Raw genomic sequence first — 22,489 nt, 5'->3', positions numbered from 1 at the left:
GATGTTAATCTATCAGTATATTGTAGCTCTTGTCAATCAGTTTCTGTTTAGCTGATGAGCATATTATGTGTGTATGCACTCGTGTTTTTATGTGGGTGTACACATGGAAAATATCTGCTGCACAACAAATCATCATCATTATCGTTTAACGTCCGCTTTCCATGCTAGCATGGGTTGGACGGTTTAACTGGGGTCTGGGAAGCCAGAAGGCTGCACAGGCCCAGTCTGATCTGGCAGTGTTTCTACAGCTGGATGCCCTTCCTAACGCCAACCACTCCATGAGTATAGTGGGTGCTTTTTATGTGCCACCGGCACAGGTGCCAAACGAGGCTGGCAACGGCCACGATTGGATGGTGCTTTTTACGTGCCACCGGCACGGAGGCCAGTTGGGGCGGCGCTGGCAATGACCACGTTTGGATGATTCTCTTATGTGCCACTGGCACTGGTATCACAACTACAATTTCCATTGATGTTGATCGATTTCACTCATAAAGTGGGAATGGTTTGGAGAAATTTAAAATATATCTGTATTGCTTTATGATTTAGAAATACTAGTGAGAGCATAAGATATGGGTGTTTTCCATGATTTTGGTGATATTTAACTGCCAGATCATATACTCTGGAAATCTATATTTAATAAAAAGAAGCATCCAAAGATTATTCACTATTTAGTTTATAGGTTGGATTGTGAAAAGAACAAAGCATTTTTCCACAGTTTCCTGTGTCACTGATTTGAAATTTTATGTTGGATTGTACTTATCTGATAAATTGGTGTGGATATTGGTTTGCTACCTAGTACCTGAGAGAAATGTAGTTTTGTTCTTTGAGAACATGTGTAACTGTTGGCTCAATATTTAATTTATATCTTTTTTGGATTGTTTGAAAAATTTTCAAGTATATAGCTCTAATATGTAAGACTGATCTGAAAGAAATATCTTTAAAATATTATAGACATTAAAAATATGAAGTGTGTGTGTGTGTGTGTGTGTGTATATATATATATATATATATATATATATATAGATATAGAGAGAGAGAGAGGGAGGGAGAGCAATAATAAAACTCTGGCTGGTGATTGCCACACACCGATGACGGGTTACTACACTGAGCTCTGGGTCAGTGTGTATTACGTAAGGCTAGAGATGGGAACGATGATTTCCCTTCGCAAATACTAATCGGACACAGACAGTGTGTCGTTAGCCAGCTGGAAGAGATTTCTTCCTGGGGCTATAAACAACAGTAGCATCGTGCACTATGAGACCGCCACATTTAGGTGGCATTTTTTTTAATACTGTAGTTTCAGCTCATAGCTGTTGCCATGCTGATGCACCGCCATTATATTCATGAGATGTCCACAGCAAATTAAAAGATTTTTATCTCATTTATCTTCCGTACCTCTCATTCGTTAAATGTCTTAACTTGCTTTGTTTTTTTCCTGTCTTACTCTACGAAATTTAACCATTTAAGATTACCTTCAATCCTTAATTCCATCTTCCCACCATTTGGCCATTACAATCCCCAATTCAAACTTCCTTTTTCTCCAAATCAACTTCCAGCTTGATGTCCACAGCAAGTTAAAAGATTTTTATCTCATTTATCTTCCGTACCTCTCATTCGTTGCTCATTCGTTAAATGTCTTAACTTGCTTTGTTTTTTTCCTATCTTACTCTACGAAATTTAACCGTTTAAAGTTAACTTCAATCCTTAATTCCATCTTCCCGCCATTTGGCGATGCCCCCGCCCTCCCACCCCCACCACCAACACCAACACCAATACCAACACCAACACCAATACCAACACCAACACCAATACCGGTGAACACTGTTCTCACCATTTACACCGGATATGCCCTCCTCCCTCCTCCACCCCCACCACCATTACGTGTGTCTCTCCCTCCTACCCCTCCTCCTCACATGCTTTCACTGTGTACTACCCCTTCCCCCCACCAAGACAAGCTGCTAGCGCCGCAGCTCATCAACCGCCCCACTGATCTTACGTTACCTCCTGTTTTGAATTTGTCACTGCCTCAATCCGACTATCTCCTTCCAGTCCCCTCCCCGCCTCGTGATATCCTACGTTTTTATTTCTTACGAACCTGCACTAACCCTTCCCTGTCATCGTTCCTCCTTACCCCAACCTTCCCCAACTGGTGCTTCCCTATATTACCTGCACCCCCCCCCCACTATCTCTCCCTCTCTTTTCACTGGTGGAACCTTTCTCAGCTGGTCCCCCCCCCAACTCAACTCTAGAAAAGCTCGAACAGATCGTGACCGATGCCGGACCCCCGGCCCCTGTGCAGGTGGCACGTAAAAAGCACCCACTCCACTCGCAGAGTGGTTGGCGTTAGGAAGGGCATCCAGCCGTAGAAACTCTGCCAGATCAGACTGGAGCCTGGAGCGGCCCCTGGCTTCCCAGACCCCGGTCAAACCGTCCAACCCGTGCTAGCGCGGAAAACGGACGTTAAACGATGATGATGATGATTGCGCTGGTATGGTCATGTGGTGAGAATGGATGAAGATAGGTGTGTGAAAAAGTGCCACACCCTGGCAGTTAAGGGGACCTGTGGAAGAGGTAGACCCAGGAAAACCTGGGTCGAGGTGGTGAAGCACGACCTTCGAACTCTAGGTCTCACCAAGGAAATGACCAGAGACCGAGACCTATGGAAGTATGCTGTGCGTGAGAAGACCCGGCAAGACCAGTGAGAACAATCAAAATCAAATCATATATCAGAAAGCAGGGGTTAAGTGACCCATCCGTTCGTGTCCGCTGTCAGCCTCGTCTGGCAGCCGTGCCGGTGATACGTAAAAGCACCATTCGCTCATGGCCGTTTGCCAGCTCTGCCTGGCCCCGTGTCGGTGGCACCTAAAAGCACCATCCGTTCGTGTTCGTTGCCAGCCTCGCCTGGCCCCGTGCCGGTGACACGTAAAAGCACCGTCCGTTTGTGGCCGTTTGCCAGCTCTGTCTGGCCCCGTGTCGGTGGCACGTAAAAGCACCATCCGTTCGTGGCCGTTGCCAGCTCTGTCTGGCCCCGTGTCGGTGGCACGTAAAAGCACCATCCGTCCGTGTCTGTTGCCAGCCTTGGCTGGCCCCCGTGCCGGTGACACGTAAAAGCACCGTCCGCTCGTGGCCGTTTGCCAGCTCTGTCTGGCAACCGTGTCAGTGGCACGTAAAAGCACCATCCGTTCACGTCCGTTGCCAGCTTCGGCTGGCCCCCGTGCCGGTGACACGTAAAAGCACCGTCCGTTTGTGGCCGGTTGCCAGCTCTGTCTGGCCCCGTGTCGGTGGCACGTAAAAGCACCATCCGTTCGTGTCCGTTGCCAGCATCGCCTGGCCCCATGCCAGTGACACGTAAAAGCACCATCCGTTCATGGCCGTTTGCCAGCTCTGTCTGGCACCTGTGCAGGTGGCACGTAAAAAACACCCACTACACTCGCGGAGTGGTTGGCGTTAGGAAGGGCATCCAGCCGTAGAAACACTGCCAGATCTGACTGGGCCTGACGAAGCCTTCCAGCTTCACAGACCCCAGTTGACCCGTCCAACCCATGCTAGCATGGAAAGCGGACGCTAAACGATGATGATGATGATGATGATGATATATATATATATATATATATATATATGTATATATATATATATATATATAGCGGTACATATGTTTCTAGCTTTATTGCTTTATTGGACAGTTTATATCAAAGAGAGAGATAACTGAAATTTTTTACTCGGTGTATGTGTATATGTATGTATGCATGTATGTGTGTGTGTGTATGTATCTATGTATGTGTGTGTGTATGTATCTATGTATGTGTGTGTGTATGTATGTATGTATGTATGGCCGATTCAGTGTAATTTTTTACTCAGTGTATGTGTATGTCTGAATGTATGTGTGTGTGTGTGTAAGTATGCGTGTGTGTATGTGTGTATGTATGTATGTATGGCCGATTCAGTGTAATTTTTTACTCAGTGTATGTGTATGTGTATGTCTGAATGTATGTGTGTGTGTGTGTAAGTATGCGTGTGTGTATGTGTGTATGTATGTATGTATGGCCGATTCAGTGTAATTTTTTACTCAGTGTATTTGTATATGTATGGCTGCATGTATGTGTGTGTGTGTATGTATCTATGTATGTATCTACACATACACCGAGTAAAAAATTTCAGTTATCTCTCTCTTTCACACATTACTCTCTCTGTCTCTTCACACACACTAACAGAAGCACTTCACTTACACAACATACTGTTTGTCTCCCACACCCCATCAAACACACACACACACACGCGCACACACACGCGCGCGCACACACACACACACAGATGTACATCAATGCTTTGATAACTTCAAAAGAAATTCCCTCGTCATAAAATCGCTTCCTCTTAGTCTCTTTCGCTCTCATTACTTCAAATGTTCCTGCAAGGCCATATGTAAAAAAATAAAAGTTTTTTACGGAAATCGACGGAAACGTGCTACTACAAACGAAAGATTGCCCATATTTCCAATATAGGGAGTGAAATAGGTAACCCACTTGATTTTCTGTTTACAAACCAACCACAAAGATGGTGAATCGGTTCCGATTTCTGGTAGTAGTCACTTTATTTCAATTATGGAAGTTACAGGTTTTCATTTCTCCTCTACCATAGATCTGAAGTGTTGTTTAAAAAAAAAAAACAATACATGAGAGTAGTTCTCCAACTAATACCAGGCCCTCCAAAAAGCTTCCACAAAAATTTTCTGGGCCCCTAAACCCACTCTTCATTAATCAGAAAACAGAATAAAGGCTGCGTCCCTATGAGCTGGCAGAATCGTTAGCAAGTCGGGCGAAATGCTTAGCGGTATTTCGGCTGCGTTACGTTGTGAGTTCAAATTCCGCCGAGGTCGACTTTGCCTTTCATCCTTTCGGGGTCGATAAATTAAGTACCAGTTACGCACTGGGGTCGATGTAATCGGCTTAATACCTATGTCTGTCCTTGTTTGTCCCCTCTGTGTTTAGCCCCTTGTGGGTAATAAAGAAATAGGTATTTCGGCTGCCGTTACGTTCTGAGTTCAAATTCGCCGAGGTCGACTTTTTCTTTAATCCTTTCGGGGTCGATTAAATAAGTACCAGTTACGCACTGGGGTCGATGTAATCGACTTAATACCCATGTCTGTCCTTGTTTGTACTCTCTATGTTTAGCCCCTTGTGGGTAGTAAAGAAATAGGTATTTCGTCTGCCGTTACGTTCTAAGTTCAAATTCCGCCGAGGTCGACTTTGCCTTTCATCCTTTTGGGGTCGATAAATTAAGTACCAGTTACACACTGGAGTCGATGTAACCGACTTAAGCCCTTTGTCTGTCCTTGTTTGTCCCCTCTATGTTTAGCCCCCTGCGGGCAATAAAGAAATAAAATTTTTTTTTTACTTCATCATGGTCTTGGGACAAGCTCGACAAGTTTAATACCCACCTGTCTTTATTAAACATTACAATTTGTCTGCCCCTATTTTCAATCTCCAGTCCCAACTGCTCTGGGAAATGCCAAAGAGAGAAAGAGAAAGAGAGAAATAAAGCGAAAGGGAGAAAGAAAGTGAAAGAGAGAAAGAAAGCGAAAGGGAGAAAGAAAGTGAAAGAGAGAGAGAGAAAGTGAAAGAGTGAGATAGAGAGTATGTCACCAGTTCTGAGAATTATTTCCCTTTAGTCTTCAGTAGACATCATGGCGTTGCAGGCATTTAGTGATTTTCAGACTAATAATGTAACAGTTAGTGCTTCTCTTTCACCTGATCTACTGTTGAATTAATCTTTTTTTTTTGTACAGATCGAATTCGTATTTATAGGTAATATTCTTCTTTATCTCCTTTATCACATCATTTCCCCCTAAACAACCATTTTTGATAGGAAAACATACGCGTACTCAATAGTAGGCGTTTACATGTTTTGTTTTGGCTGCTATGTAACACTTGCTTTTATGTCCTTTTTGCGCAATCCCTTCATTTATTATTTTATATATTCTGTTTACTCGTTGTTAGAATTACGCAAAAACAATACTCTATTCAGTATTGAATTTTCCTTTGTACATTACTCACGTCGTTCGGCTCTGAGTTGACCGATGATCAAAAGTATTCCTGTCATGACCATCCCGTCTTATACTCAGACATAAGTGTATCTAAGACTACAGTATCCATGTTTACGCGTTGTTAGAATTACGCAAAAACAATACTCTATTCAGTATTGAATTTTCCTTTGCACATTACTCATGTTGTTCGGCTCTGAGTTGACTGATGATCAAAAGTATTCCTGTCATGACCATCCCGTCTTATATACTCAGACTTAAGTGTATCCAAGACTACAGTATCCGATTTATTCCAAAAGCAGTAAATTCTAATTTAAGGGAGATTTCTTTGTTATTTCTTGCTGGTTGAGCTACCGTGTAGACGTTTCCTCCTCGGTTCGTAATTAACTCATGTACCTTGTTTATGTACAGCATTTGTGTAATGTATTTCTCTTCCGGTAAATTTTCTTCGAAATCTACCTGAAAGAGGAAAAAAATAGATCTAAAAGCTTAATTATTATTACGTTGATATTTTTTTTTTCTTTTTGTAAACTTGAATTAATGAATCATTAGGAAAATCTCAATAAGGATAGGTTTCCTCCTTCCTTCGGTATGTAAGGGACATTAACCGACAACATCCGCTTGGAAGTACATCCATAAACAATGCTTTAAAGATCTGCACAGTAGTTTGATAAAAAAAAATCTTTCTCTTTGTTTCTCTTGTATGTTTGAAATTATTATTTAATCTGTAATAATGCTGTTGAACTTATCGATTCACTATATTACGATTCAATATATTGGCTTCTTTTAACTAGACGCAAATCCGATTTTATAAGGTGTATATAGTCAATAAATTTCGACTCAGTATATTACTGATACTTATTTAATCCAGTATTAATGAATTAAAGGCAAAGTTAGCCACAGTTCAACGCACACACTTAAAGGAATTGAAGTTATATCTCATAAAGCACCTATGCTGACATTTTAGTGTCTCCACCTTTCGTAAACTTCTTATATGTATCAATGGTTACAACTATATTCTTTTATTTAATGTAAAGAATGAATGTCGTTATTTACATGCATAAAATATAAACATTTTTTTGTCGTGAGATTTCTTCACATAGACAACTCAAATGCAGTTAATCACAGTATAACATTTTTGACTTTTGCCACCTTTTGCTTATAATAATAGCTCAAGTTACTAGGTCCATAAAATGTCTCTCTTTGTTGTAGGTTTTTATTATTCCGAAAGTAACACTGCTCAATAACTACTCGTTAAGTGGGATATTTGTAAATAGTCATCGATCTCAACATTTTCACCACGTATTGAATTGCAGTTGAATTGCTAAGTCAAATTACCGCAGTGTTAGTTCCCTTAAATGGGACTTCTATTCAATTGCAACACTACTGCTTATGTAAAAAATTCATGCCAGATCCCTTTTTGCTTGACATTTTCCTATGCTCATAAATAAATTAGGAAAAATCTTACACTTTTTTTTCATCTTGATCCAGTGAGAAGTTCAGTGTCATTATAATTAATATATTAAATTCGTCAAAGTTGTTACTATTTTGGGTTATTTAGGGTTAGGGGCACATCCTTTAGATGGAAAGAAAACACTAAATGCACAAATTCTCAGATTTGATGAAGTTACTCAACTGACTGTAACATCCAGTTCTCCTTCAAATTACACCTTACCTCCTTGAAAATGGAGTAACACATTCGATGATATAGCCCTACATATTCAGTGCTTGATAGAAAGGAGGGAAACCCAAACCACTGGACAACTCTTCCTTCTCCAATATTTGTGCACTCCAGTCCAAACTAGACCTCACTCATACAAACACATAAACTACACTTACTATTACTCTCTGATACATAAACCATTCACTCATAATCTGTAGTCCATCTCTCTTGTCCATGCTACACTCTTAACTCAAACTTTGCTCTGAAAAGCAGTGTTAACAAATATATGGTCTCCACTTACTCTGGCTCAGAGTCTCCCTCCCCGCTCTCTTCTAAATATATCTGCTTTCTTAACAGCTCACCAAACTCCTCTCAGCATTTCTCAAGAACACCTGCCTCACATTACTCCCATCTGAAGTCATTGTCTTTGATGATTTCAGTGCTAGCAACTCTTCTTGGCTGTCACACTCATACCGATATATCAAAATTCAATACTACATCAATTAGTTTCATCCCTTTCATGCATCTCTGATCAACATACCAACACTCTAAACACCCTTTGTCATTTTCTGACCTCCAAAATCAGCCTCTACTAAATCCTCATTCCCCTGCCATCAGACCTCTACCATATTGTGACTACTCATCACATCCACTTACTATAGAATTCCATCCCCCCTACACACACTTCCAAGATCCTATGCCACTTTATGCAGGTAGTTGGAGCTCCATCAGTTTTCTGATAGCTATATCTGGCAGCAGATATTCTTCACCCCTTATCCATCAGGGATGGCTAGATGGGTGTCTGAAACTAACCTTTATGGTTCCTCCACATTTCACTCAAAACCAAAATTCATAACCCTTAAATTCACCAAATGGTTCATTCAGTTTAGTTAACGGACACCCTACAACACCTAGAGAAACTCATTCACTCTTACAAATTAGATGACTTACTCAGCATTGCAACATCATCCAAAATTCAAAGGGTGCTTCTCAGCTTCACACAGCCTACAAGCTCTTCCATCTCTCAAACTACAATCAAATCCATTGGTATCTTGCTGTCAACTTTGCAGAATCATCCTTCTCTCCACTTTTCAATAATGATGATTCTCTAAGCAAGTCTCTTGCAGTAAAACGCTCCACGTTTTCTACCAGCTTTGTGTCCAACAGCACACTGCATGCACTGCACACTAGAAGAATTCCCTCCAAAATTATCCCTTTCCACTCTATCAGGATCACCATTATGTACACATTTATACCAAATTTAGAAGTACCTTCATTTGCTCCAAATCAACAAGGTCACCAATCCTGACAATGTCCTTTCCATTACCCTTAAACAATATGTCATATCCTCACCAAATGCACTTCCATACTCACTAAACTCTTCAGTCCTTCTCTCTCCCTCTCCCTAAATGTTTCATTCCCAAGAAGGGAAACCTTTTTCACTCTGCCAACCATTATCCTATTGCAATCATTTCTAACATGAAAATGATGATGATGATGATGATCATTGTTTAACGTCCGCTTTCCATGCCTAGCATGGGTTGGACGGTTCAGCTGGGGTCTGGGAAGCCAGAAGGCTGCACCAGGCCCAGTCTGATCTGGCAGTGTTTGTACAGCTGGATGCCCTTTCTAACGCCAACCACTCCATGAGTATAGAGGATGCTTTTTACGTGCCAGACGAGGCTGGCAAACACCCATGATCGGATGGTGCTTTTTACGTGCTACCAGCACGGAGACCAGACGAGGCTAGCAACGGCCACGATCGGTTGGTGCTTTTTACGTGCCACCGGCATGGAGGCCAGTCAGGGCAGCGCTGGCTACTGCCACATTCGGATGGTTCTCTTACGTGCCACTGGCACTGGTATCACAGCTACAAATTCCATTGATGTTGATCGATTACAATTTTGATGGAGATAGTTATTAACAAAAGCCTTCTCCCAACATTTTGAATCCTTTCCCCTCCTTATTGACCACCAGTACAGCTTTCATAAAGTCAGCTCTATTGGAAATCTACTCCGCTTTATCACTCATCTGTGGGCCACTACTCACAAGAAATTTAGTGACAGCATCATCACACATGACATCAGCAAAGCATTCAATTGTATCTGACCTTTGAATCTCCCAATGCGCTATTACTGTGTGTACTGATTGAGCTTCTGACCTATACTGTAGTATGTCCTGGAGTTTCATTTTTGTTTCCCCCCTCTAACAACACCCAATTCCATGCCAAAGGATTTTAAATTGTATTTATAACTGTATTTATAGCACGTAATATTTACAAGAATACAATAGATTGTATATTTTATGATACATATAGATATCTTTCTGTACCAATATAATATTGTTACTAAATATTAAAGCTTTATTATATTATTGTGCTTTTTTTTTTAATAAAAAAGAATGGAGAATACTATTTTTGCAGTACAATACTATTTTTTACATACACTTCTAACTTAATCTTGAGTTTGGTACAAAAAAATTAATAGAATTTTACAGTAATTATGGAGGCTATAATGTAAAATGTATCTACATTTAAGTCTCTTGTGCATTATATTCTTGATAAGTTTCCATCTACTACTTTTTCATTCATCACTTTCTCTATCACTCACCCTCTGTTCATTGTACCCTGCTGCCTTTGTAATGAGATGTTACTGACTCTGTCTATATTCAATCCCCACTATCAATCTCTCTTTCATTGTACCTCTTGTCATCATAGTGCTAGTGCATGCATATACAGCTGCGTGCGTGTGCACATACACATGAGTACTGTCCAAATCTCCGACCTTCACATACAGCTAGCTGGCATTCAATTGGCGTATCAAGTTTCGGGCATTTTGATTGGGTTTTGGATAGAAAATTCACAAAAAAGTCACTTCTATTGATTTTTTAATGGCTTTGCAGAGTGACTGGGGAAATGTAAAGATGTGCACAACCACCCTTGGACGGTTTTGAATGACCATAAAAAGTGCGAGTCCTCTAACTGAAAAATTGTGGATTTGTATAAAGGACACACACACAGACAGACATTTTGCCATTTATATATATAGAGAGATGTAGAGGGATGGTATTAGGTCTGTCTGTATTCGATGTTCCTTTTTACTACTTACCGTCACACCCTTTCTCTCTTTCCATGGTCACTCTTTATTGACGTTTACCAATCATCTTGCATTTTATCTTGACACCAACAACATAGAGGTCATCATGTTCCCAATGAGACTATTTTAAAGGGACCTGTTGACCCTGCACTTTCTCTGCTCATTCATCAACAATCTTATAGTGTGCACTAGATACATGTTATCCTGATAACTATGTGAGAGGGGTCGTTTTGTTAACTGTAGGAGTAAAGAGTGCTTAGTTCTCTGAGACATGTATGTTCACTCAAGGCAAAGCAACTTAGGAAGTGATTAGGGGAGAGAAAGCAATGATACAAAAACCAGAATTGGTGGCTGAAGGTTGAAACAGTGATTGGAGGGAAATGGTGTGTAGAGAGATGAGTTCTATTAGAGATGGACAGTGTCAAGAATAAATAATGGATGACAATAAAAAGTGGCTCAAGGGAGAGTGAGTGATGACCTGCAGTACAGGGAGGGTGAAAGTCAAGTGTATGGGTATAAAAGTCTGATCCAGTCTCTTATGTGTAGGCCATGTGAGGGGTGAAATATGTAGAGTGGTGAGACAGGAGTATTGATGGGCATGGGTAGCTTTCATACCTATTTCTTTACTACCCACAAGGGGCTACACACAGAGGGGACAAACAAGGACAGACAAACGGATTAAGTCGATTACATCGACCCCAGTGCATAACTGGTACTTAATTTATCAACCCCAAAAGGATGAAAGGCAAAGTCGACCTCGGCGGAATTTGAACTCAAAACGTAAAGACAGACTAAATACCGCTAAGTATTTCACCCGGTATGCTAACGCTTCTGTCGGCTCACTGCTTTCATACCATCCATTGTTATATGAATGGCACGAATAACAAAGAGATGCGTTACAAGAAGTGATAAGATGTGCAATAGGGTTACAAGAGGATGTAAAATATACAGAGGAGGCAAGGAGGCTGCAGATGTTAACTTTACAGTGTGTGTGCTGACAGCTCCATAAAGAAGTGCCATATCTCAAAGTAGATGGAACAAGTGGAAGTGGGAAACCCAGGAAGATATGGGATGAAGTACTGAAGAATGACCTCAGGACACTGAACCTTTCAGACCAGATGGCAAAGGACCAAGATGACAAAGGACCTGGTGCCTTGCTATACTCAAGAAGACCCTTACTCTGCAACAGAAGTGTTAAGGCTGGGTCCCCTAGTGGTGAGGATTGATCTGCAAGACTCCTGTGCTGGTACCACATAAAAAGCACTCATGGAAGTGCCACATAAAAGCACCCATGTGATGTCACCCTTGCTGTGCCACATAAAACCACCCAGCACACTGTAAAGTGGTTAGTGTTAGGGCATCCAGCCATAGAAACTATACCAAATCAGACTGGTGTCTGGTGCAGCTCCCCAACTTGATTAAACCATCCAACCCATACCAGACATTAAATGATGATATATATATATATGTATACACGCACACACATATATATGTTCTCAGCCTTCATTTATAATGTTCCAATTCAATTCACCATATTTGCACAGGTAGCTGAGTTTTCTCCAACACTGCATATCACCAATCGACTCTAATGAGATGCAACATCTTTAGATCTGTTCTTCACCACTTTGTTCCAAGTCTTTATTGTGTTCACTCTTCCACAAATCTCATTCACTATGAACATATGTCACTTCTTTATATAACTGGCTCCTCCATATGTATCACAGACTTATGTCAGTATAGTCTTCTCTCTTGCATATTATATCTGATTCCTTTTATATCCAATTTTTCTCTCAACTCACTCAGTGAAGCCTGCTTACTTCATTTCCTTCTGGTCTTTACAAATCATCTGCATTCAAAACCTATGTCATAATACCATACATCATCGCTCTTTATACACATGCATCATATCAATCTACCCTTCACTTTGAAGAAAAAGCTCTTTGTTGCCAGCAGATGTAATAGCTCCCTGAACATTTTATAATTGCTCCAATCCATTCTTACTCTGATTCTATGCTTTCAGAACACCTCCTCCCACTGTTAATTAGATTACCTTGGTATCAAAAGCCATCAGTTACATCTAAGGTACCTTCCAGGCATTTGACAGAAACTATATTCCATGAACTCTTATTGCATATATCATCTCCATATACCTGCCATATACGAAGTCTTCTATCTGTATTTGCCTGTGTCCATAATTTAGACCAAGTACACCATATGGTGTTCCTACCCACTCCTTTCTGCACATCAAGCATGGCTAGTTCCTTGATGGTAGCAAGTCCTATTTTTGAAGAATTTGTACATGTGAAGAGTCTGGCTACAGCTCTCCTCCATCTCATTTCTTGCATGCAACACACATCTACTTGCCCCCACCCTAGTGAGTTCTATTATTTCACTACAGTTTACAATTGCAGCCCTGAGAATTTTGTCCACCTGATATGAAAAGAAGTATCTGGTGTTGGTTGGGTTAATGCTTACCTATTTACTGCTCCTGGAAAGAAGTGTACAATTGCTTGATGGCAATGAAGAAATTAACACATGTTTCTACCTAACCATCTTACTGTCATATGCAGCACAACCATGGTGTTAGTCCTGTATACACAGACTTATTCATTGTATTGAAGTCTTTCATGATTTTGGTTGTGTTTTATTGGCTGGATGCCCTTCCTATCACCAAATGCTATACAGGGCATTTTATCATGTTCTTCAGCACTAAAGAGGTTGCTTCTCAGGACTTGAGTGTTCCCTCTACTCTGTATCAATTTTCATTCAGAGTTACTGTTCCCCTTGACAGTTTACCTTTGCTACAGCTTAAAGAGTTTATGTCTCTCCCATATGAATATTTATATAGATTTAACGCTCTCTCCTAGATGGCTTGTCTTGCTGGTGATATGGAAAAAGCACCCAGTATGTGCTGTAAAGTGGTTGCTTTTAGGGATGGGGGATCAGGCCATAGAAACCTTACCAAAGTAGACATTGGAACAAGACGTTGTCTTTGAACCTGTCAGATCTTGTCAAACCATCCAGCCATGTCAGCACAGAACATGGACATTAAATCTTGATGATAATATATAGAGCTAAAAGTAATATGCTGTCAGTTTGTACTTGATAACAAGTGACAGCCAAGAAAAATATATATAAAATACATGTGTATATGCTTGTGTGTGTGTGTGTACAATATATACTTGAAGAAGACTAAATCGTATGTAAAAATTAATTTTCTTTCAAAAAGTTGAAAATCTGGAATTTTCCATTTATCTTGTGAAAATATCAATCCTAGTTTTTTCACAGTTAGCAGATATTCACTTGCTAAGTCAAAGGATTATTTTGTGTATAAATGTTATGGTAAGGAAATGTATTTTTCCACAGTTATTTTGTTTTGCTATATAAATCATTTAAATATTAGGTTAGAAATCAAGATGGATGATGGAAATGGTTAAAGGAAGTTTTGAATTTAGAACTAGGTGAACTTTGGAAGGAATAGATTTTGCTTGTTTAGGAGCATCTGAGTAACAAGAATGAGCCTTGTTGATAGTGTCCAATCACAAGACACTGACATAGCAATAGTAATTCCTTAAAGACTTAGAAATGTTTTTTCAATCATTTGAACTAGGTTTCTTTAAGACATTTAAGGAAATGAAGAAGGTGAAATGGAAAAACTGGATGCATTAAGGAAATAAAGAATCGTGTATGAGAGGAGACAGTATGTGGACTCCATCATTGCTTTTGGTGTGTGAATGGATTGTTAATTTTTGGAATTTTCAAAAAACATTGGATGGTTCAGAAGACAAATATCTCTGATATTGCCTTGTAGGATTTAATTCTGGTTCTTTACATTCTCAACTCAAATCCTACTGAGGTCAACTTTGCCCTCAATCCTTCTAGGGTTGATAAAATAAAGTACTACTCTAGTGCTAGGGTTGATATATTTTGCTAGCCCCATCTTCTAAATATTAGCCTAAAAAACATTCGAGCAAGGTCATTGCCAGTGCCGCTGGACTGGCCCATATGCAAGAGGCACATAAAAAGCATCATTTGAGCATGGTCACTGCCAGTACCAGTGGTACATAAAAGCACCCACTACACTCTCAGAGTGGTTGGCATTAGGAAGGGCATCCAGCTGTAGAAACTCTGCCAAATCAGATTGGAGCCTGGTGCAACCATCTGGTTCGCCAGACCTCAGTCAAATCGTCCAACCCATGCTAGCATGGAAAGCGGATGTTAAACGATGATGATGATGATGATGATAATGATGAAGAAGTAGCAGATGATATACAGTCTATGATTACAGATAAGGATAATGAACAGGAGCTGTACAATGATTTCTTTCGTTTTGAAGATTATGAAGATTTTCCTCAGTGCTGAAGATGATGAAGAGTAATTTTTTTGCATGATATTAGCAAACTTTTGTGTTTGAAATATTTAAGATTTACTATGTCATCAATGTTGTCATCAACATTTGACATCTCTGTTTTCCATGCTGGCATGGGTTAGATGGCTTGACAAGAAATGGAAAAGCCAGGGGCTGTACTAAGGTTTCATAGTTTGTTCTGGCTTGGTTTCTACAGCTGGCTACCCTTCCTAACACCAACCGCTTTACAGAGTGTACTAGGGGCTTTTTAACATGGCACCAGCACCAGTGCTTTTCACATATAAAGCCATGTTAAATTTCTTCTACAATTTTGTATGGATATATAATGCTTATAAATTCATTTACATTTACTGTTTTTATCATTTTCATTTTAATATTTACGTAAAATACACCAATCTGACCGTACGACAGGCACCTATACCAACCCCCTTGCTTGCGAAGACATGTTGGGGCAAGCGAAATCGAAATCGAATTGAACCAGCCAGGATCCCTGGTCTGGTGGTACGTAAAAAACACTATCCGACTCGTGGCGTAAAAAGCACTATCCGACTCGTGGCCGATGCCAGCTCCGCCTCGTCTGGCTTCCGTGCCGGTGGCACATAAAATACACCAATCCGACCGTGGCCGTTGCCAGCCTCGCCTGGCACCTGTGCAGGTGGCACGTATAAAGCACCCACTACACTCACGGAGTGGTTGGCGTTAGGAAGGGCATCCAGCTGTAGAAACACTGCCAGATAAGACTGGAGCCTGGTGCAGCCTTCTGGCTTCCCAGATCCCCGGTCAAACCGTCCAACCCATGCTAGCATGGAGAACGGATGTTAAACGATGATGATGATGATGATGATGACAGCCTTCAACTGCATTGAATAACCTAATTAAAAATAAATATCCCATACTGTGATTAGTATGACTTTGATGAAGGTAGTTGATCAAGTATGCATCTGAGTAAAACAGCAAATATAAATAGTCATCAGAGTTACAGGGCCATTTCCACAAAATATGGATATTTTATCCTGTTCCTGCTATTCTATCAGCATTATTCTGCATTTGAGAATAAATTATTTCCTTATCTGTACATCTCAGCACTTCTAAAAGCACACTTTGTTTACATTCATCATAATTTGAATCAATAGTGTGTTTTGATGCATACCAAAAAAAAAAAAAAAACATCAACGGTCTTTTTGGGGCCATTGGCTAATAAGGCCAGTTTCCTAGATTCTTTGATGTATATATTCTGCACTGGACAGGATGCCGGTCTGTTGCCGGATTACTCATTTTTGCCAGCTGAGTGGACTGGAGCAACATAAATGAAATATTTTGCTCAAGAACATCATGCATCACCCGGTCCAGGAATCGAAACCACAATCACTATCATGAGTGCAACACCCTAACCACTAAGCTATGCACCTCCACTATACTGGATGATTATCGGTTTTATTACTTTAATCTATTGACATTTTTTTTCTTTTATTCATTTAGATCAATTTGGGTTCTGTTAAAGATACAATGCCTTGTATTGTTTCTTGAATTGCATCCCTCTCACAAGTTATAGTCATGTAATAGTGAACATCTGAAAAATCTACCCTATAACTCTGGTTTAAAAAATACAACTTTAACACAAATATGCATTATGATTATCTATGTGTATGTATGTATGATGTATATAATGTATATATTTGGATGTATTTAATGTACATAGATGTGTGTGTGTGTGTCTCTCTCTCTCTCTCTCTGTATATATATATATATATATCATCATCATTGTTTAACATCTGCTTTCCATGTTGGCATGGGTTAGACAGTTTGACTGGAACTGGTAAGCCAGAGGGCTGCACCAGGTTCCAGTCTGATTTGGCATGGCTTCTACGGTTAGATGCCTTTCCAAATGCCAGTCACTCCAAGAGTGTATTGGGTGCTTTTTATGTGCCACTGGCACGGGTGCCATTTACATGACACTGGGAACAGCCACAACTACAATTTCACTTGGCTTGACAAGAGCCTTCTCAAGCATAGCATATCGCCAAAGGTTTCAGTCACCTGTCATTGCCTCTGTGAGGTCCGACATTCGTTGATCATGCTACTGGCAATGGCTGAAATTAGAGTTTCACAGGTGTCATTCACATGACTGGCAACAGTCATGACTACAATCTCGCTTTGTTTGATGAGTTTTCTCAAGCACAGCTTATCACCAAAGGTCTCAGTCACTTGTCATCACCTCTGTTAGGCCTAACATTCGAAGATCATTCTTCACCACCTCATCCCATGTCTTCCTGGGTCTACACACATACACACATATGCAAAGTTTTTAAGATGTAATTTGGTTTGTTTAACCTTACCTTCTAAAGTATATTGTTTTATTTTTTTATTATTTCAGCTTGATAAAAAGTATTTTCTAATCTGAACATCATGTCATCCATTCTTGATCAGTATGAGCAAGAATCTTCCAGAGTTGCTGCTCCTCCACAAGATGATACTTTGGTAAGTTGTTATAATGTTTATATTTCTTTTTATATGAAATGCAACTTTCCATGCGTAGTGGGACACACACGCATACATAAATACACACACACACACACATATATATATATATCTAAATTAATATGTTACCATTATTCAATAGCCAAGATAAAACTCTGAGTTTCGGAGTTTCCACTTCGGCATCCAAAACTCAGAGTTTTATTTTGGCTATTGAATAATGGTAACATATTAATTTACAAATAAATTTCCTCTATTTACATAATATTGAGGTCTCTTTCTTTCTTTTGTGATCTTAGCATTTTTACCAATAAATTACCTCCCGAATGACGCTATTCTTCACTAAGAGCTAATACAGCTTTTTTGGATAATCGCCAAACATTGGTTGAGGACTCTAACACACAGAAGAATTTAATATGGATGCCTATTACATATATTATTATATTATATATATATATATATATATGCCTATAAAACGAATATTGGAATATTGCATATATACCATTATGCCTGTAAAACGGATATTGGAATATTGCATATATACCATTATGCCTATACAATGGATTTACAAATTCAATACCCATACATATCTTACATCTATTTCCTTTCCTCCACCTCATTCTCTATTTGTATCGTATCAAAACTAACTATGACTTAATTTTTCCTCTCACACCATCTCCGATGAAGGGATATTATCAATTAATATCCTAGAAACAGCTGTAAAACCTTGTTTAAATACTCTAATATCTATACAGCCTTGGTTTTTTATCTTATTACACAAAAAATTCTTATATACACACGCTGACAGAGAACCAACGTTGAACCCTTTATTTGCAATATTACCAAATCTGTAACTTAACTATGGTCTGTCTATAGCACTTATTCAGCATTACCTGACACCTTTGGGTCTTAATGACTGCGCTGGTATGGTCATGTGGCGAGAATGGATGAAGGTAGGTGTGTGAAAAAGTGCCAATCCCTAGCAGTGGAGGGAACCCGTGGAAGAGGTAGACCCAGGAAAACTTGGGACGAGGTGGTGAAGCACAACCTTCGAACTTTAGGTCTCACTGAGGAAATGACCAGCGACCGAGACCTTTGGAAATATGCTGTGCGTGAAAAGACCAGGCAGGACAAGTGAGTCCAGCCCACTTATGCATGCCTTTCCTCCCTTGGACACACAAAGACCTGTTGAGGCAAGCGAAGTCGATATCGAACCTCATCCGACGACAGGCACCTATGTCAACTCCCCTTTGCTTGCGAAGACCTGTTGGGGCAAGTGAAATCGGAATCGAAATTGAACCAATCCTATGACTGGCACCCGGCAGATGCCAGGACCCCTGGACTGGAGATACATAAAAAGCACTATCCGAATCATGGCCGATGCCAGCGCTGCCTCGACTGGCTTCCATGCAGGTGGCACGTAAAATGCACCAATCTGACCGTGGCCGATGCCAGCCTCGCCTGGCACCAGTGCAGGTGGCACGTATAAAGCACCCACTACACTCACGGAGTGGTTGGCGTTAGGAAGGGCATCCAGCTGTAGAAACATTGCCAGATAAGACCGGAGCCTGGTGCAGCCTTCTGGCTTCCCAGATCCCCGGTTGAACCGTCCAACCCATGCTAGCAGGGAGAACGGACATTAAACGATGATGATGATGATGATGATATATATACACACACCCACACATGTATATATACAATGGGCTTCTTTTAGTTTCCATCTACCAAATCCATTCACAAGGCTTTGGTCAGTCCAAGGCTATGTTGAGAAGGCACTTGCTCAAGGTAACATGCAGTGAAACTGAGCCCAAAACCATGTGGTTGGGAAGCAAAATTCTTATCGCACAGCCACACCTGAAGGTTGGTTTAAAAGATGCCTGGTGATCCAAGTACAGGGAACCTACAGAAGAAGAAATGATGTGGTTGATCTCAAGGTGCTGAACCTTACAAAGGAGATCTCAAAAGACCACACGTGGCGAGGTACTATATTGGAGAAAATCATCTAGCTCATTCCTACATGGAAAAATGGATGATGGCTATGTTGACACCTCTTTGATGTCATCATCATTAGTGATTTTAATGCACACAATCCCTCTTTGCTTTTACACTCCTGCACTAGTGGCACAGAGGCAAATTGCAGCTAAACCTACCTCAATAATTAAATATCTTAGGCTGTTAAATCAACCAGCCTCAACATGGAACTAATGAGTCAAATGTTTGGAAACGAATTTAGTTCAGTGGTTGCCACACAAAAAATACACAGTAGACTCTAAAGTGGTTGGCATGAGGAATGGCATCCAGCCATAGAAGCCATGCTGATGCAGATAGTTGAGCTTGACACAGTCTTTTGGCTTGCCAGCTCCTGTCACACTGTCCAATCCATGCTAGTATGGGGAGCAGACATTAAATAATAATAATGGTATGTAACAATCAGGGTTTGTTTCATTCAGAAATGTGTGGTAGGAGTTGGCTTCCACACAAACTTATTCTCATTTAGAACTTTTACCAACGATCTTTTGCCTTTGCAAACTATAGGTATTTTCCTCTTTCCCTAAGAGGTAGCTGAGCAGCAAATATGTGTTTTCTTTGAGGAGGTAAGGGGAAAAACAAGAAAAGTTGTTACTATAATATGCAATTATATATTTTATTGATCCTTTTTTTTTTCAGTTGGTGTCTCACTATACTGGTAGGACAACCAGTGAAACAGAACCTATATTTAGAAGAGTTAAAAATGAATACAAGTAAGTTTGTTTTTTTTGTTTATTTTGAATTTCATCAATTCTTAAGTTGCTAAGTCTGATAATATGCATTTTTATTCACTTACAACTCTACAGTGATTATTAAATGAATGATTTACAGGTGCGGGTGTAAATGTATTGTTAAGAAGCTTACTTCCCAACCATGTGGTCTTGGGTTCAGCCCCATTGCGCAGCATCTTGGGCAAATGTCTTCTACCACAGTCCTGGATCAGCCAAAGCCTTGTGCATAGATTTAGTGGACAGAACTGTTAGAAGTCTGTTATATATATAATATATATCTATATATATATATATATATATATATATATATAGTACGTTTAAATATTTGTTGTGCAAGATTTTTTATGTGAAGTCGTGTGTTGAAACAGATATTGTTATATTTTGGCTAAACTGGCAATATGACCATTCCGAAATATAACAATATATATATATATATATATATATATATATATATAACCCATGCTCGCATGGAGAACAGACGTTAAACGATGATGATGATGATGATGAGAATGAAGTGTTTTGCTCAAGAACACCATGCATCACCCGGTCCAGGAATCAAAACCACAACCACTATCATGAGTGCAACACCCTAACCACTAAGCCATGCACCTCCACTATACTGGATGATTATCAGTTTTATTACTATAATCTGTTGTATGTGTATATATATATATATTATATATATATATATATCATCATCGTTTAGCGTCTGCTTTCCATGCTACACTCACACTCACACACATTTATGCATGTGTATGTGATTTTGTATACTCTTATCGAGATATCATGTGAAAGGTTTATTTCCAGTCTTACATGTAAAAGATGTCTGGTCATAAGGAAATATTTTCTTGCTTGGAAACAAGTGAGAGTTAGCAACAGGAAGGGCATCAGACTGTAGAAATTCTGCCTCAACAGATTCCCTCTGACCCATGCAAGTATGGTGAAGTGAATGATGATGATAATAATTCTAAAGTTGTAAGGGAAAAAGTATTAGTAAAACTGATGAATCTTGCTAAATGTATTAGTTTCTGCATGAATACATTTAAATAGATACAGTGGAATCATTTCAGTATCATTTTACTGATTTGTGATGAAATCCCTAAGATTAATTCTTAAAAGTTTGTTCAAAGTTTAACCCTTTCATTACCGTATTTATTTTGAGATGCTCTGTGTTTCTTTCAATTAATTTTAAATATAACAAAGAATTTAGTAAAATAACTTAGTTACCATTCAACTAGTGTTTGGAACATAAATTGTGACTAAGGTTTGGTGGAAGATTTTAATTCAAAACTTATGAAAACAAGACATTTGTACTACAGAGCCAGAGGCGGTTTCAGTCGGGTTGGTATTGAAAGGGTTAAACAACTGATATTTGTATTAATATTGATTATTTAACTATTGCAATTATATATTATTATTTTCTTTTGTAGACCACATGATAGAATTTTGTCTATGACTGTTTGTAGTAGGTTCCTAGTGATTGCTACTTGCAGCAATGTTATTATTCGAGTGGATATGATGCATCCTCATCAACAAGACGGTTAGTATTTCTTAACTGTTTATCTTCTGTTCATATATTTTGCACTTAGCTCATTTAAAACAATAGATATACATAAGATTGCTTTTAATCCTTTTGTTACCATATTTTTTGCTAATAAACACTGCTTCTGTTTAAAATAATTTTGAAAAGAAATGGAGATTTTTTTGTCCAATAATTTTGTCATTATTAAACTGCTGTTTGGAATATAAATTAGAATGAACTGTTGGTGGATGGTATTAATTTAGATCACTTGAAAACAAGGGGTTTGTTCCACAGAGCCAAGGGTGATCTCAAGAGCATTGGTATTCTCTTTACTCTTTTACTTGTTTCAGTCATTTGACTGTGGCCATGCTGGAGCACCGCCTTTAGTCGAGCAAATCGACCCCAGGACTTACTCTTTGTAAGCCTAGTACTTATTCTATTGGTCTCTTTTGCTGCTAAATTACGGGACGTAAACACATGAACATCGGTTGTCAAGTGATGTTGGGGGGACAAACACAGACACACAAACACACACACACATATATACATATATATGACGGGCTTCTTTC

The 22,489-nt window shown here is 39.5% G+C and overlaps 1 protein-coding gene across 1 annotated transcript in view; it reads left to right on the top strand.

Annotated features, from left to right (window-relative positions):
• The first annotated feature begins 5,646 nt into the window (after window positions 1-5,646).
• LOC115211650 (vacuolar protein sorting-associated protein 18 homolog) overlaps window positions 5,647-22,489 on the top strand; it is a 57,570-nt gene continuing 40,727 nt past the window's right edge. Inside the window, exons 1-4 of the mRNA XM_029780285.2 lie at window positions 5,647-5,801; window positions 17,539-17,642; window positions 20,307-20,380; window positions 21,829-21,938. Of these exons, the coding sequence (XP_029636145.1) occupies window positions 17,571-17,642; window positions 20,307-20,380; window positions 21,829-21,938 (256 nt within the window). The 5' untranslated portion in view covers window positions 5,647-5,801; window positions 17,539-17,570. The remainder of the gene's footprint in view (window positions 5,802-17,538; window positions 17,643-20,306; window positions 20,381-21,828; window positions 21,939-22,489) is intronic.

Source organism: Octopus sinensis, linkage group LG5 (genome assembly GCF_006345805.1).
Source record: "Octopus sinensis linkage group LG5, ASM634580v1, whole genome shotgun sequence".
NCBI classification, from domain to species: Eukaryota; Metazoa; Mollusca; class Cephalopoda; order Octopoda; family Octopodidae; genus Octopus; species Octopus sinensis.
Note: the sequence above shows the minus strand (reverse complement) of the source record. Positions and strands in the feature narration are given on the sequence as shown.